This window comes from Haemorhous mexicanus, chromosome 3, assembly GCF_027477595.1.
Source record: "Haemorhous mexicanus isolate bHaeMex1 chromosome 3, bHaeMex1.pri, whole genome shotgun sequence".
NCBI classification, from domain to species: Eukaryota; Metazoa; Chordata; class Aves; order Passeriformes; family Fringillidae; genus Haemorhous; species Haemorhous mexicanus.
This window is the reverse complement of record NC_082343.1, coordinates 60,453,883-60,469,015: the sequence shown is the minus strand read 5'-3', so window position 1 is coordinate 60,469,015 and position 15,133 is coordinate 60,453,883. Positions and strand designations below refer to the sequence as shown.

The following is a 15,133-nucleotide window of genomic DNA, read 5'->3' as shown; positions in this document are numbered from 1 at the left end:
AACTGAATATGTATCTCTGTCAGCTAGAAGTCAAATGCCTTTCCAGTGTTCCAGTCAGCTTGTTTGTTTTGGAAACTCTCTATTTCTGACTACCAGTGAGTCACAGTGAAAAAGGGAATGATGAATGACAGCCATGTACAAAACCCTTCTCAAGAAGATCTCAATAGTCAGCCAGGGTTGATAAGAAAATAAGAAAAGATCACAGGTAGCAAACAACTCCCCATTAAAAAGCTGTGGCAGATTTGAAAGATGGGTTGGGAAACCATATCAAAACAATCTTGAATTTATTGGCCAAGGCTTAACCAAAAGTGAGCAATGACCTGAAAACACAAGGCAGGGGAGTTCCCTGAAATTCCATAGAGGTGCTTAATGCTGCAAAGCTAGGAGCAGATATAGACTCCTATTCAAAATTAACAGGCATCCTCTCCAGCTTCTTCAAACCCTTTGGTTTACCCCCTACCCTTCCAGGAGCTGAGCTTCTTTCTTCTCTTTTTTCCCTCCACAGGTGTGGGCACAAACTCTGCCTTCTGGTCACAGTCCTCACCAGTGTGGTTCCAGGGGTTCTGATGGCCTTTGCACGGAGCTGCACCTGGAAGGTGATGTTCAGCCTGATCCAGGGACTGGTCAACAAGGGAGGCTGGCTCACAGCCTCTGTCCTCAGTTACCCAGTTTGCAATTGCCCCTGCAGGGCAGGGACCCCTGATTAGCAGCAGGCCAGACCCCCCCCCCAACACCATCAAATTTTCAATTTTCTCACCTGTAACAAGAGCAGACTTCTTGAGCCAGAAGCATTTTTGCTTCACTTCCTCATGGACCATCCTGCAAATATTTTCTGTTTGCCTCCTGAACACTTTCATGTTTCAGGTGTCCCAGGGCATCTGGCAGCAGCAACTCATGTGGCAAAAGTGGAAAATTCATGAAGAAACACTTTCTTTTGCTTCTTATAGAAGTAAAAATCTCTTTGGGCTGCAGTCATGAGCCCAACTCACTTCCTCCAAGCTACACCTGACTCAGCACAAAACTAGCATAGAGGCAGTGATTTACTGTCACAATTCCCTCTACCTCCCTTAAAGTCTGAGTGCTGTTGGTTGGTCTATAGTTCAGTTCCTGCCACTCAGCAGCGAGCACTGCCACTGTAGAGCCCACTGTGGGTGCCCAAGACATCCACAAGCCCCTTTTCCCTCCTCGTTTTGCTCCTCTTCTTCCAGAGAAATAGGTATAAAAAACAAGCACCTCTAAGCCCAGGCTGGCTTTTAAGATTTGGCATTCCAGAATTTGACTAGATATTAGGCAAGCTGGAAAATTTTAAAAAAAGACTGTGAGGAGCTGGAGGCAGTGAATCCTCAGGATGTGCTGGGCTGTGTACAACTGCATCAACATTCGGGGTCATGACAGGGAAGGGGCAGAAGGCCCCATCACAGACACCCCCTGGAACCAGCACAAACAACTGCCCTGCATATTATAGCACATTAAAGTTTGTGTTTATGCATGAATGTTTTCCTAATGCCCTCAGCTTGATTATTTACATGGCCAAAGTCCCAAACATCTGTCAGAAATAAGTACTGAAGCAGGGGGGAAGATAAGCCAAAAAAGGAGTAAAGGATGTGGCTTTTAAAGTAGTGTTCTCTCCATACCATGGTGGAAAATCACTGCTGTAGTGCCTTTGAAGTTTGAAGAGTCTTCTCCACAGCTCTTGGGAAGCTGTGATTCACATCATATTCATCAGCTTATATTTATTCTCTGGATTTGAGTTTGCCCCCTGACCAGTTCTCGTTGTGGAAGAAGACCCAATTTCTTAATATTTTAAAATATTAAGTATGTAGGATGACACAGTGCTGTAGACTAGGGATGGGATAGGAACACAGAAGAGCCCAAACAAGAGCCATGCTTGCATGTTGGCATTTGGATTTAGGTGCTGACAGCAGCAGCAGAGGATGAGAACAGTGCTTAGAAAGGTGCAGCCCTTGGCCACAAGGTCATCTGCCCATCAGATGATGCCATGGGCAACACCAGAAAGTTTGTAAAAGTAAAGTTGGTCAGCCAAAACCCACTTGGTGAAGGCTGGTGGGTATCCCAAAACATGAAGCTTTTATGTTCTCTTCAGGCACAGCCGATATAAAGTCCAGATTTAAGGAATTAGGTGAGGGGCCATGTCTTCTTTAGGGGTCAGTCCCACTCTAATGAATCTGGCCCTGTTTACTTGCTCCCAGGCTCCTTGCCAGAGTCAGATGGTGCTTGGTCCCGAAGTGCTCCTTCCCAGGCTCCAGGGGCAGCCCTGGCACTGGTTATGCTCCAGCAGCCCCAGGAGCAGACAGGCTGCAGCTGCTCTTTAGGGGAAGGGGAGCTGTCAAACTCTGTGTGTTTGAGCTGAGGCAGGATGTGAGCTCCACCCCCAGCCTGGGGGTGACACACTCCTGCCACCCCCCAGGACACAGTGCTGCTGCTCCCCATTGTGACAGCAGCCTGTGCAGCTGGACCAGCTTTTACATCCCTCTGACTTCCAGCTCCAGGAGTCAATCCATCAGTAGGCAAAGGTCACTAGCAAAGAAATGAATGAATTGTGTTCATTAAGCTGCCAGCAGAAGCAGGTGCCACTATCAGATGTAGGTGACAGTAAAGCAAAGGCGTGCCAGAGCCTGCCACCTCTGTAGCTCCTGCTGTGGCAGTAGCAGTGCTTGTGGGAATAAATACCAGTGTGATGAGTAAGGGTCTTGGGACTCAGCTTTTGTAGTTAGTTATTTATTCTTCTCAGTCTTTGCTCTGCCTGACTTGTTGCTACCACCCCCATTTTCTACCTCCAGAGTTTCCATCAGGTTTTATATCAAAGAATTGTAAGTCAGAAGTTCTGACATTTCCTTTAGTGAAGAGAAGAGACATGTCTGCAACTAGAGCAGGACATCAGCTCTACCAGACACATAATTACACCCCCACTGTTCCTCTTGCCCTCTCAGGACAGGATTATTCCCCTCTGATCCTGAAGCAAATACTAGTTTTGCAACTGCCCCGGCCAAAGTCATGTCATTCCTGATCTGTCCCCACTCTTCTCAGGGCAACCTTGCCATGACCCTGCCTCTCTGGACAGCACACTTCCCTGCCCTGGGGGCCCTCACAGCAGCACTGAACATTAACTGAGGTTCAGGTCGGTTGAAAGCAGGTGCAAGGTCCCTGGGATGCAATCCTGGGGGAATTTCACCCTGCCTGCTAGAGTCCAGCAGTGTCTTGCTCAACTGGGAGCTCTCTCCCTGCAGCGCATTAGCAATGGGCAGAGGTATCTTGTACCTTGCTCACAGTATCCTTATGGAAAACCAGTGTTTTCCAGCAGATGGAGACCAGCAACACAAACAGGGAAGGGGAACCACAGGACCATTGTCCGTGTTTTGCCCTGCAACCACAGGTCTGTTACAGTCGCTCAACAGGAAATTTCTGAAGGTGCTGGATATTTCCTGGAAGACCCAGTTCTGTTCCTGATTCTCCTTGATGCACAGGACCCTTGGTCAGGGTCCTGCAAGTTCCCAGGCCTGATCCCAGCTCACTCCAAAGGAATGCGCCTGCAGGGCACATGTATAATGCTATTACCTTGTAAAGGATTATGAGTGTATCTCCTATGCATGCTCTGGAGTTGCCACATGCCCATCCTTGTGAGTAGCCAGTAAAATAGGAGAAAATAAAATCAGTTTTTTAAAACTGTGCAAGCTGTCACACGATTGAACCAGCTTTGTAGTTACCTTGATTCTACAGTGGAGATAAATATCATATTATACTGCCTCTTCTTAAGAGAAACCTACAAAGTCAGACTTCATGGAGACTTACAGAGTTTTGTTGGTATGGATCCTACCATATTCAAGTTAAGACCTCTTGAAGTCCATGTTGGAGTCCACACAGCTGGTACAAAAATTTCCCAGCCCTAAAATATGTTTATCTTAGTGTACAGAGGGGAAAGCAGCTCTGCAGCAATTGGGACAATCCCATCAGAAAACCCTAAACACTGTAAATAAAGGATATAAAGGATATATAGAAATTGAAATAAGAGAGGCAAGACTTTTGAGAGGGTATTTATTCTAAGTGTCATTTCTGTGCTACTGCCCTAAGGCAGACTACCCAGCAAGAGTTACACCTTCTTCAGCCACGTGCTACTTCTGATCCTTGGACATGGAGATAGATTTTTTTGGCCACTGGAGCACTTTGCCTGCAAGAGTAATAAGACATGCACATCAACCAGGAAGGAAATTGTTCAGGGAGAATCTAACTTCAAGTTCCTCACCTGCTCTGCCTTGGCCCCAGTAAAATGACCATATATATTCCCTTAGGTTTGCTCTGGCTCCTCAGCAGATACTGACTGGTGCTTCAAGCACCACATGTGACGCTGCTACCAAGACTGCCCTTTTTCTCTTCAATTGTTAAGGCATTTTTTTAAACACAAATACCATTTATAATGGTGTTGCCACACTTTTGAGAGACTGGTGCCACTATTCAAGGCTAGCAAAGGCTTAGACTATTTGTTCTCAAGATTTTACATGGGGTAAAAGGAATCTGGAATCTGTCCAGTGAGAGTTACCCAGCAACTTCTTGGAGACAAACAAGTAGCCAAGTAACCCCTGGGATTCCCTCTGGACAGGGATTTTGTCCAATTTCAAGTGAAAACTGCTACAAGTTCATCATCATGACTCACCTGTGAAAGTTTTCAACATCCTCCACAGTCTCAGGCAAAACTCTTCCTTTAGTTTCAGGCAGAAGCAGCACCAAGCCACCCGCAATCAAGCCAAGCACAGCTTCAAAACAGAGGCACAAAGAGCTTGTAAGCATTTGTCAGCCACTTGCTACTGCCAGACTGAATGGACTTGTCACTGGCATTTTATTTTAAAGGTGCACCTTTACACAAGGTGTGCACCTCAAGTCTCATATGCAAAACTGCCATGCTGGTGCAAAAATGGAGGATGTGGCTGCCCTGTGCAGACAGCACCAAGCCAAGTCCTCTCGTGAGTTCTGCATGAACTAAGATACCTCAAACTGGACAGAGCCTTCCTTTATGGAGCAAAGAACTCTTTTTAGTGCTAGAGCATGACAGGAAACACATTCCATCTTTATGCTGTTCACATAAGATTAGAAAATGTGCACACAATGTATTATCTTCTAAGCAACACAATCAGATTCTCCTCTGATAATTTCTTTTATCCAGTTTGCATGTGTTTGGCAGTGCATTTTAAATCTACTAAGTGCCCTTCTAGATGTCCTGTCTGTCAAAATCTGCATATTGCCATCCAAGGTATTTTTCTGAAAATAACGTGCTGACCTAAAGATTCATAGAAGTGTTGCAGACCCTGACCTGAGAGTTCAGGTCACTAGTCTGTAAAACTTATCTTGCATTTATTTACCAGCCACTTTCCAAGTAGCTGGAGAAGAGCCAGTTAACAAGTGTCAGAAAAGCTGAAGCATAACAGTCATACTTGTACTCCGTTAAAGAGGGAATTACATGAAATTCTAGGGTTTGACTGCTGGACAAAGACAGTGTAACTCACAGTAGAGCAGTAAATCAGCTTTAAATCCATCAAATATTAAGGTCATCAAAAATTTTACGAGTTCTTTGCCATCTGTCAAACACGTATTTGACTCAAACTTCCTTTAAAATGCAAGGAGAAATCGTAGGGGCAAGGGAGACCTGATGCATAAACAAGTTCCAGCTTGTCATAAACTGGAGGCTAAGGCCTTGTAGAGAGCAGGGGGCTTCTGCTGAACTTAAAGCAGCTGCCTTGGTGGCTTTTCCCTCCCTTTGGAACTCGGGTCCCCCACTGCACCCTGGAAGGGGCTGGCAAGGAGGAAAGGTGGCACTTACTGAAGACAACCAGTGGCAGATCGTGCCAGATCTCCACCAGTCTGTAGACAACGAATGGGGCGATGACTCCACCAATATCACACAAAGAGGAACAGATCATCACCCCGAGATTCCTGTTTCGGCAGCAAAGGGGTCACGTTAGTGTCAGATACTGCAGCTGGAAGGGGAGGGATCACAACTCTCACCCTCACACAGGACAGATCCAGGCCCCTGTGTGGAACTTCAGATCCCTCACCCACCCTGGTTCTCCCATATTTTCCCTTCATTTCAGTCATGTGAGTTTTCCCTTGTCTAAAAATACATTTCTTTTCTTTATTAGCTACTTTTTAAAGCATTTTAATTGTGCTTCACCTACTTTATGTTCAATAGTATCTGTGTAGTTCTGACACATTTGAGGATAATTTAACATAAAACATAACATACACATCAGCCTCAACTATTTGTTTCCAGGCCAAATGCCAACTGGGGAGAGGATGCACCTACCTGATATAAGTTGGATACAGTTCTGTGTTTACAAAGCAAACCATTTCAAAGGCCATTGTAATTCCCATTCTCCCAATGCAACCAGTAATCACTTTTAACCAGTGTATGTCTGCAGAGAAAATACATTCAACACGTTTAAAAGCATCCCAGTGATTTAGCAGGTGTCAGTTGACACAACAGTGTTATTCTGTGGGACCTCTGATCCCATGTCTGTTGATGTTTCTAAAGGATGTTTGGTTTTTTTTGTTTCACCTGTGTGAGTAAGGGAATGGGAGCATTGAGGACTGCATGAGCGGTGGCAAAGGGACCCTCACAAAGCAGCGTGGAGGTCCCAGAGGAGAGGCTGGGAAGCCCCCCTGGGGTTTCATTCAGGTGACTCACCCTCCGGGATGAGGGCTGTGGCAAGGCAGGCGGCCCCAGCCACCAGGTTGGACACGGCCCAGGGGTAGCGCCGCCCAACACGGTCAATAGTGACGATGATGATGAAGGCAGCTGGGAACTCAACGAGTGCAGAGTAGAGGAAATCCAGATACATGTTCTCAGCAGCCATTCCCATGTGCATGATGAGCCCCTGGTAGAGGACGGAGCTCGTGAACCTGGGCAGAGAAGAGCATCCTGGATTTGTTAGATAGTAAGAGAACAGACATCTGTGTCCTGATGGAGTGGCCAAATCCAGAGCTCCAAAACTAGCTGTCTAGGGCTATATTCTTACCAGTTGTACATCAAAATGAGAGTGTTTTTTCTTATCTGTGGTGTCCTGAAAAGGTCCATCAATGAGGGTTTCTGCTTTCCACAATCTTCCTCTTCAAATTTAATATCCTATGGAAGAGCCAGTACATAGCACATTAAATTTCTCTGGGAGGAACTGATGCAAGGTGCTGTCATGATGCTTACTTGCACATACAAGCAAACTTTGAGCTCACCTTAAAATGGGAAGGCATCTTTTTCTGATTTTTTTTAGCCATATTTCTGATAATTTTCATAGCTTTGTCATTTTTTCCTTGAGATATCAGCCACCTGGGAGACTCTGGGAGGCACCTACAATGTGAGTGGATGCCATTATACAACAAAACATAAAGCCTATCTATTCTCCCATGAGTAGAGACTTTGGAGGGATTAAATAGAGGGAGATGGATTTTTTTTTGTTTTGTTTTGTTTTTTTTTTTTTTTTTTTGTTTTTTTTTTTTTGTTTTGGTTGGGTGCGTTTCATGTGCTACTTCCCACTCCCCCAGTCAGGAAAAGTAGAACATCCCATGGCTGAGATTGGAAGAGGTAGGGGCTTTAGTTAAAAAGGAGTTTACTAAAGATAACTCAGGGAGAAGCTTTGAGTGAGAGCAGAGCTGTCCCCTTATCCAGCCCATTCACCACAAACCAGCTCCTCTTAGGGAGCCATTTGTCACTTCTGCCAATAGAGGTTAAGAAGTACTAATTAAGTTAGAACTGGCTTACCAATTCAAGAATATGGAAGAAGGAAGGCAACAAATTTCTTTCCATTATTCCTAACCTCTTGACCCACCCAGGCGATTTCTCAAATCCAAAGCGCTCAAACAAAAAAGTATTTATTAAAAAGAGAGGAGAGAAACTAAAACGAAGGAGTACCCAAGTGGGTTTTTTTTTTTTCAGTTGGACCACAAAAACTGCAACTTCTCTACCTTAAGAGAACATGCTAACAGTCTGTTACAGTTATGTTACCATTAGACCATTTGTGAATAATCATATTTTCAGTGTAAGACCAGCTAAGTTATGCCAAGGCACCTATTTTCATTTATGACTTGCTTAAAGAAAGTACTAAATTATACTAGTCCAATTTTCCCCCAGTGTTTTTCCAAGTGGTCTGTTTTTTAAACACAAAGTCAGGTGAGGTGCACAGACTAGGATTCAACAAGATCTCAATTGCTGAGGGGTCCTATTTCCTTCTCCCTTTTGCTGGGAGCCTCCTCTTTGCACCAAGATGTGTGTGCGCCAGAAAGGAGCGCCCAGTATCTCCCAGCACCAAGCCTTGGGAAGCAGGAGAAGCCAGGTTTTTTGTGTGGCGGGCAGAGGCACACCGAAAGGGCACTCACCAGTAGTAGAGCAGGAGGAAGCAGGTGGGCAGGGTGACAGTGAGCTGCAGCCAGCGCCAGTGCGGGAGGGCGTAGGCGAGGCCGTCGAAGAGCAGGAGCCCGACGGAGAAAGCCGCCTGGTAGAGGATGCCCACCGTCCTGCGGTACTGCGGGCCCACCACTTCTGTCACTGCGGGCGGGCACGGGGACACGTCAGCGCCTGCCTGCCCCACGCGGCTGGAACCGGCCGGGGGGACGCTGGAGGACCAATGCTATGGGAACACCTTGGAGAAACCTCGGTCATCACGGGCTTAACACCTCCCAAGGAACCCCCTGCTTCGCTTTTCTGGCACCCCAACTCCAGCAGAGAAGAAAACACTGCTGCTGGCCGTGCACTGGACATTCCTAAGGCATCCAGGAATGTCCTCTGCTGCAGAGATCCCAGAGTAAATCAAGCATTTGTCAAAGTGCACAGACGGATTTTGTTGTGAAATCTAATGCCAACATACCTAATGTCTCCAACCCAACAACAAAGCTGAATGTTTCCTTTCCAAAGAACAGGCTTTCAGCCCGCTTCTCACTCCAAGTAATAAGGAAAACCTGTATCACAGGATGGCTCTGAGCTCCCAGGCCAGGGGGATCACTATTTGTCTGCACTTTGCAACTCCCCCCCACAGCGGAGACCCACACATCTCTTGTTGATACAGAGTTAAAAGTAACTATTCCAGCAGGCAGGCACAAGCACGGTCAACATTTTGCGTCCAGTTGTGTGACTTCAAGAAAGCACACTCATTAGAAAAAGAGCAGTAAGGAACTAATTAGCAGCCAGATGAGCTGCTGAGTTTTGGAGCCACAGATCAGCTAAGGCTGAACCATGCACAGAGACGTCTCCTCAGGCTCAGCGGCACTGAGCCAGAAGCAGCTGAAGGGTACACAGGCAGGATAACAAGGTTGCTCTGTCCTTGTATCCTTCCCTGGACATTCAGTATTGGCCACCCTTAGGGAGAAGACAAATTTAAGGGAGCTTTGGGGCTGGTTAAGAATCTTTTGCATAAGAGAGTTTCAAGAGATTCTAGAAGTAACAAGATGTAACAGAGACAAAATATCAGGATGAGGCAAATAATTGTCCTGAAAAGGACTTCATGCTCTAAAACAGTTTAAAGTTCCCCAGAAGAGAGGATGGAGATTTTATTTGTGCCAGGAAAAGTCTTAAGAGGCCAAGCAAGCATCCAGAAATGCACAGGAAGGAATAATCATGTCTTAGCAGAAGACAGTCTAGACAGTGGGATAGGTGCTTTTATTTATATCAGACATCTGGATAACTGAATTAGCAAGATGCCCACACTGAAAGATTTCATGGAAGTTTAGGGCACTGACTTTTACTTTTTTACTACTCTCACAATGAATGGTGTATCTCTCAGAGGTATTTGGTAGAAGCCACCTGCCACCCTAACCCAGCTAATGTTCTGTAGGTCAGCTTTTAAAATAGTTAATCTGCTGCTTCAGTGACTGCTTGCAGTTGGGTATTTTGGACAAGAGACTGAACTCCACTCCAGAAAAATCAGAGAAATCCCAGGCAGCTCTACCCTGAAGCAGAAGGAGGTCCTGAGATGGTCCCAGACCCAGCCTGGCTGCCCAGCTGTGCCTCACCAGCAGACACAGCTGGTGCAGGGCACTGGGAGGGAGAGGCACCCACACAGGCTGGCTCCTCTGTGGCTTGGCCTCCGCTCAGCCCCCTGGATACACACAGGTACACAAACACCTCATCTTCTTATCAGCAAGTACGTGCTGTTCTTCAGTTATTTTTATGTTCCGAAGCCCCTGTTTCCCTCTTTGTGTCATAAAAATGTCTCAAGTTTTCCCCACCCTCTGCCTGCTTCTTTAATGGCCTCCTCTGTCCCCATCCTGTCTGCACCCAGGCCAGAAGGGCTGTGCCTGCCTGATCACCTTCCCTAGCCAGAGCCTGGTGGAAGGAAGAGGAGCCATGGGGCCTAGACAGATCTGCGAAGGTGACCTGTACCATAGGGGAAAACCTACCTCAAGGTAAGAGCCCTAATACACCACAACTTGCTTGAGCTTTGAAGGCTACTGTTGTTTCTCCCTAATGACAGTGCTTGAAAACATCCTGGGAAGTCAAAGAGGGAGAAAACTGCTTAACAAAACACCCCGGGAAGAATTTTTTAAATGGCTTATTTTCCAAGTTTTTTGGAGTTGAGTTTTGTTCCTTCATCATGTGCAGCTAGTCTGGCTCCTGGGAGCAGGTCCTGAACTCACCCAGGATGTAGCCTGCAGTCCAGCAGCCCTTGCTGACCAGCCCTTGCAAGAACCGGATGATGACTATCCACACGTAGCTGGGCACGAAGACCAGAAGGAGTCCACACACAATATTGGCAACAATTGTTGTTAAAAGGCAAAATTTACGGCCAAACCTGGGTTGGAAAATGATAGGCATGAAGCAAACCACTAGTCATGGAAGCATTTTAAACTAGTAAGAACTTTGTGTATCTTCAGGAGGGAAAAATCCAATTTTGCTATGCAATATAGAGACATGCTTTCTGTCTTTGCCCATTACTCACTCATCTGTTTTTCTATGCCATGAAAAGCTACTGTGCCAGTTGCTCAACGCTTCCACAAAAACTTTCAGGAAAAAATGAATAGTCCCATGTTTACATATATTACGTTGGGACTGAAAAATAAGTAAGGCTTAATATTATGATTCTGATAGTTCCACATGCACCAGATTTATAAGGGATTATTAACCACAACCTTAACCTTGAAAACAGCAGTAATGCATGGATCTACTTGTGAGAGGGCTGCATTTCTCAGCTGGAGCAACTCAGAGCCTGCTGTACTAACAGTCCTAGGCAGAAGGGGAGCAAGGGGGCAAACAGGCCCTCGAGTACTGACATCTGTTTCTCTTTAACCCCAGGTGCCTGAGCCTGGGAGTCTGACTCTGCTGGCTCTGAGCAGGGAGCTAGAGGGATTATCTGCTTTTTTATCTGCTTTTTTCACAGTGGCTGCTGCTGTACACATCTGGCAATCTGTGACAACTCTAAGCTTCTCCAAGCTGCAGCCACACAGAGTGTGACAGATTAAGTGGGAGACCCAACCATGCATTTCCCGGCTTTGGTTAACATCTGAGGGCTCTGATATGGCACAGTAGGAAGTTTGGGGTGTACAGCTCTAAAATAGTCCTCCTGGGCTCTGCAGGGCTCTCTGAGCAGATCTGTGCTAACCACCAGGACAGCCTGAAAGGCAGGATACTGCCTCATGCGGCGACTGAAGGTCCAGGGGGATGACCTTATTTTCAGAAGAGCAGAGATGATATCAGTTGCACAACCTTTGTGTAAGTTTGGCTGCTGAACATTGATAAGGGAGGTCAGAGGGTTTTGCTGTCAGCCCACACGTACCTGTCTGCAATGTAGCCAATGTTTAAGGAGCCAATAAAAAACCCAGCGTTCACAGAAGACTGAAAGAGATCCAACTTCCAGGAGTCCTCACACACCAGGTCAAACTAAAGGAGCCACAGTCAAAGACAAAAGAGTGAAATGAGGAGCTGGCTCACATTCACAACTCTCCTTCACTTCAGTTAAAGATTTAAACTTGTTTCTGGGTCAATGCCTGCTTTGCCAGCACACAGAAATCCTACTAACTTAACTAATTGGCCAACATTAAAAACTGGAAAAAGCCCTTGAGCAGTTTACTGGCATCTCCCATTCATGTCTCATCTCTTTTCTGGAAAGAGCATGAGTTATTATCTGTCAAAACTGACACCTGAACCTGTGTTGGCCCTCATTGATCAAATCAGCATGGATCTGACAATCACCCTCTGTTTTTCAAGCAGCTTTTTTTTTTTTTTTTTCTGGCTGATGGTGAACATTTCTAAGCAGTTCATGTTGCCTCATACCCTGACACAGAAGAGTACTCCCCACTAAGTGTGATGTCTTTACTAGAAGCATCTTAGATGCCTTCAGGACCCTGCCTTGTCCCAGGTCCCATGGAGCACTGGCCTTCTGGAAGAGTGTGGAAGTATCTGCATCTGCCCTGAGGCCACAGCATTTTCTCTCTGCTCTGGTCTTTAGCTCAGCTATGTTGCGTTGTTGGATGTGTCTGGAGAGCAGACATTTTTTATCTGGGGCCAAGCTTTACAGCACATGGATACCCACATATATTTGCCATCTAGTCTTGTCCTACCTTACTGGTAGAAATACATAAAAGCTACTAGAGAAAAAGCTATTGCAAAAACTTCTCCTAAAATGACTGAGAATCCCTTCCCTTCCTCCTGGTAGTTGGGTTTAATTGAATCTATGCATCCATAATTAACACAAAACCAAATATTTCTTCTGATGTTCTTATGGGACTTCCCATGAGGACCTTCTTCCATATGCAAACTGTCCCTTTGAAATAACATGATTTAAACTGCACTATTCTCTCCTTTTTCTTAGGTATCAGAGCAGGGGACAACATAAAAGAGCCTGAGAAGTTTCACAGAAACAGTCACAACCAGGAACTCATTGACAAAATGCAGAGTTATGTGACATATCTGGTTACCCCATGAAGGAAGCAGCCCGTGGGCCTGGCCTTGCACCCCTTCAGCAGCAAAGGGGAGACAGCTGATGTGAGAGCATGACTGCATAAGCCCACACAGACTGCAAGTGCTCAGCTTCCCACAGCCTCAGGAGATGATGGTGGGGGCATCTGACCACGGGATGTGCTGGAGCATTTTCCAGTGTGATGTGCTGCTGAGCTGCTGCTGCTGTAGAAAGCCTGGCTCAGAATGCATTTGAGGTGCCTCACTTCCTCCCTTTCATATCTCACAGCCCATAACTTGCTGAAAGAAGTAAACTTAGAATGCACCCCCTCATATCCTGGGCCAATCTCTTCCAAAACTATGAATGCTTAAGTTGCTAGAGCACAGATTGTAACTGCTCCTGTGTTAGACACATGGGGGAAAGAACCCTGACCGCCTCTAAACATTTGGTGGAACTTTCTATGATGAGATCAAGTTTGTCATCTCAGTTACTGGTTTATTCTTAAAGCACCTGAACTGCTTAAGTACAGCAAGTAGCTTAAGTACTACTTTCAATTTATTCACACTCTTTCTGAGAACACAATTTCTACAGTTTATTCCTGACTTAAGCTGTTTAATTGTGGGAAGCAATACCTTCCCTCACACTGACTGCAATTCATTTTTATTTAAAATCAACTCTAAAAGACATTATTCATTTAAAAAAAAGAAAAAAGGAAAAAAGAAGGGGGTGGGGGGAAGAAATCAAGACCATTGCATTGGCTAATTTTGTTTGCAGCACTGCTAGCTGCACTGTTTACACACCTTCACCAACTGGACCTCTCATGTGACAGGAATTTCATTCAGAACTGGACTTTATTACCTGGGGATTTATTTGCTGAAATATGCCTTGCTCCCCAGCTGGAGATATAAGCCTCCTGAGCAGCCAAGGCAACACTTCACAGCAAGGACAGAGGGAAGATGACTTGTAAACCCCCAAGTGCAAGTTCACAGTAAGAGACAATCCCTCCTCCAGGTAAGCAGGGGATATTTTAACACAGCCTAGGCTCCACCAACCCTCTCCCCAGCCCTCACCTCATCTATAACAGAGGGGACAGGACAAAGGGCGTTGTTTTTACCTCTGTCACGATAGAGCTCCCTGGGGAGTCGTAGACCCAGCCATCCCGGCAGGGACCGAGGGGGACGGTGCCCCCAGTGCCCCCCAGGCTGCCGAGGGGGTCGGTGCAGCTGATGCCTGTTGTGTTCCAGTCCACCTCGTACCTCCTGCAGCGGCTGCTGAAGCTGGCCCCGTGGCCATCCCACTCGGGAACTGTGTGATTCAGCTGCTCCTCCAGGCTCCAGCCACAGCGCTGGCTCAGCTCAGCCACCCCGGGGCTGGAGCAGCGATGCTCAGGGGTGAACCCAAAGAAGACGACCCCCACGTACACTGGGGTGAAGGCGGCAGATAACAAACACAGGACAAGAAAGGTTTGCTTCTGGAACCTGTCAAATTCGCCAACATGCTCTAAAATGTCATCTAGGGTTGGCATTTTGGCACCCAAACCACCTCAAAAACCTCAACTAGGTCCTCTCTGCTGCCCTGATAAACTTTGTTGGCAGCAAAGCTACTTAAGTGACAAAGATATTTGACCAAAAGTCAAGACTAACTCTATGAATTATTAAACTACATGTTGCAAGCTCTATTTTTTAGGTTTCATTTGAAATCAGACCTTAATTCACCCAAGGCAAATTTGCCTTTAACCCCTAATCAGAGCACTTATAGGTTCCTGTTCTCTGGAACAGCCCCTATGGGCTACAGCCCTTCAGTTTTTTGGGGGGGTTTTGGGGTTCTTTTTTATTTAGCCAAGTCAGTTCCTCAAATACTAGGCATTTTTAAGCAGCAAACATAGGTGGAAAATTCTACCAACATGCAAGCAACACATGGGTTTAGTGCATGGCCACCACATGAGCAAAGCTTCTGAACCAGGATCTGTAAAAAAGAGCTGGCTACACTCTGAAAAAGGAATGTCTACACGTTGAGCCATTGAGCAGTAAAGGAACAGCTTTCCTGAAAACTCCTCTGTCACATGTGTCTCACGCCTCACCCTCCACACTCTTCCATTCCCAAGGAATGGAACTATTCCATTCCTCTCCCCATCAGGGAACACACTTTCACCTGACCGTATTTTTGCAGTGATCCAAAAGAGGAAAAGCATTCATTACAGAATTATGCACTGGGAATAGCTGTGGAAAGACATACCATACAGTAAT

The 15,133-nt window shown here is 46.1% G+C and overlaps 1 protein-coding gene across 1 annotated transcript; it reads right to left on the bottom strand.

Annotated features, from left to right (window-relative positions):
- Positions 1 to 4,045: 4,045 nt before the first annotated feature.
- On the bottom strand, positions 4,046 to 14,605 carry LOC132325811 (solute carrier family 22 member 2-like). Its single transcript, XM_059843373.1, has 11 exons — positions 14,002 to 14,605; positions 11,766 to 11,869; positions 10,630 to 10,784; positions 8,377 to 8,545; positions 7,237 to 7,351; positions 7,026 to 7,132; positions 6,695 to 6,909; positions 6,314 to 6,422; positions 5,831 to 5,943; positions 4,670 to 4,769; positions 4,046 to 4,186 (listed from the first exon to the last, which is right to left on the bottom strand). Exons 1-11 carry the CDS (start codon positions 14,410 to 14,412, stop codon positions 4,120 to 4,122), a joined length of 1,665 nt encoding a protein of 554 aa, XP_059699356.1. The 5' UTR covers positions 14,413 to 14,605; the 3' UTR covers positions 4,046 to 4,119.
- Positions 14,606 to 15,133: the final 528 nt, after the last annotated feature.

What these genes read in the sequence shown, in the direction of transcription:
- LOC132325811 (XM_059843373.1), bottom strand. Translation starts at nt 14,412, where the DNA reads ATGCCAACCCTAGATGACATTTTAGAGCATGTTGGCGAATTTGACAGG. An exon ending in CTGTATCCAACTTATATCAG is followed by an intron (nt 5,944 to 6,313) that starts GTAGGTGCATCC and finishes CTGCCGAAACAG; the next exon opens with GAATCTCGGGGTGATGATCT. An exon ending in TCTGCCACTGGTTGTCTTCA is followed by an intron (nt 4,770 to 5,830) that starts GTAAGTGCCACC and finishes TCTGTTTTGAAG; the next exon opens with CTGTGCTTGGCTTGATTGCG.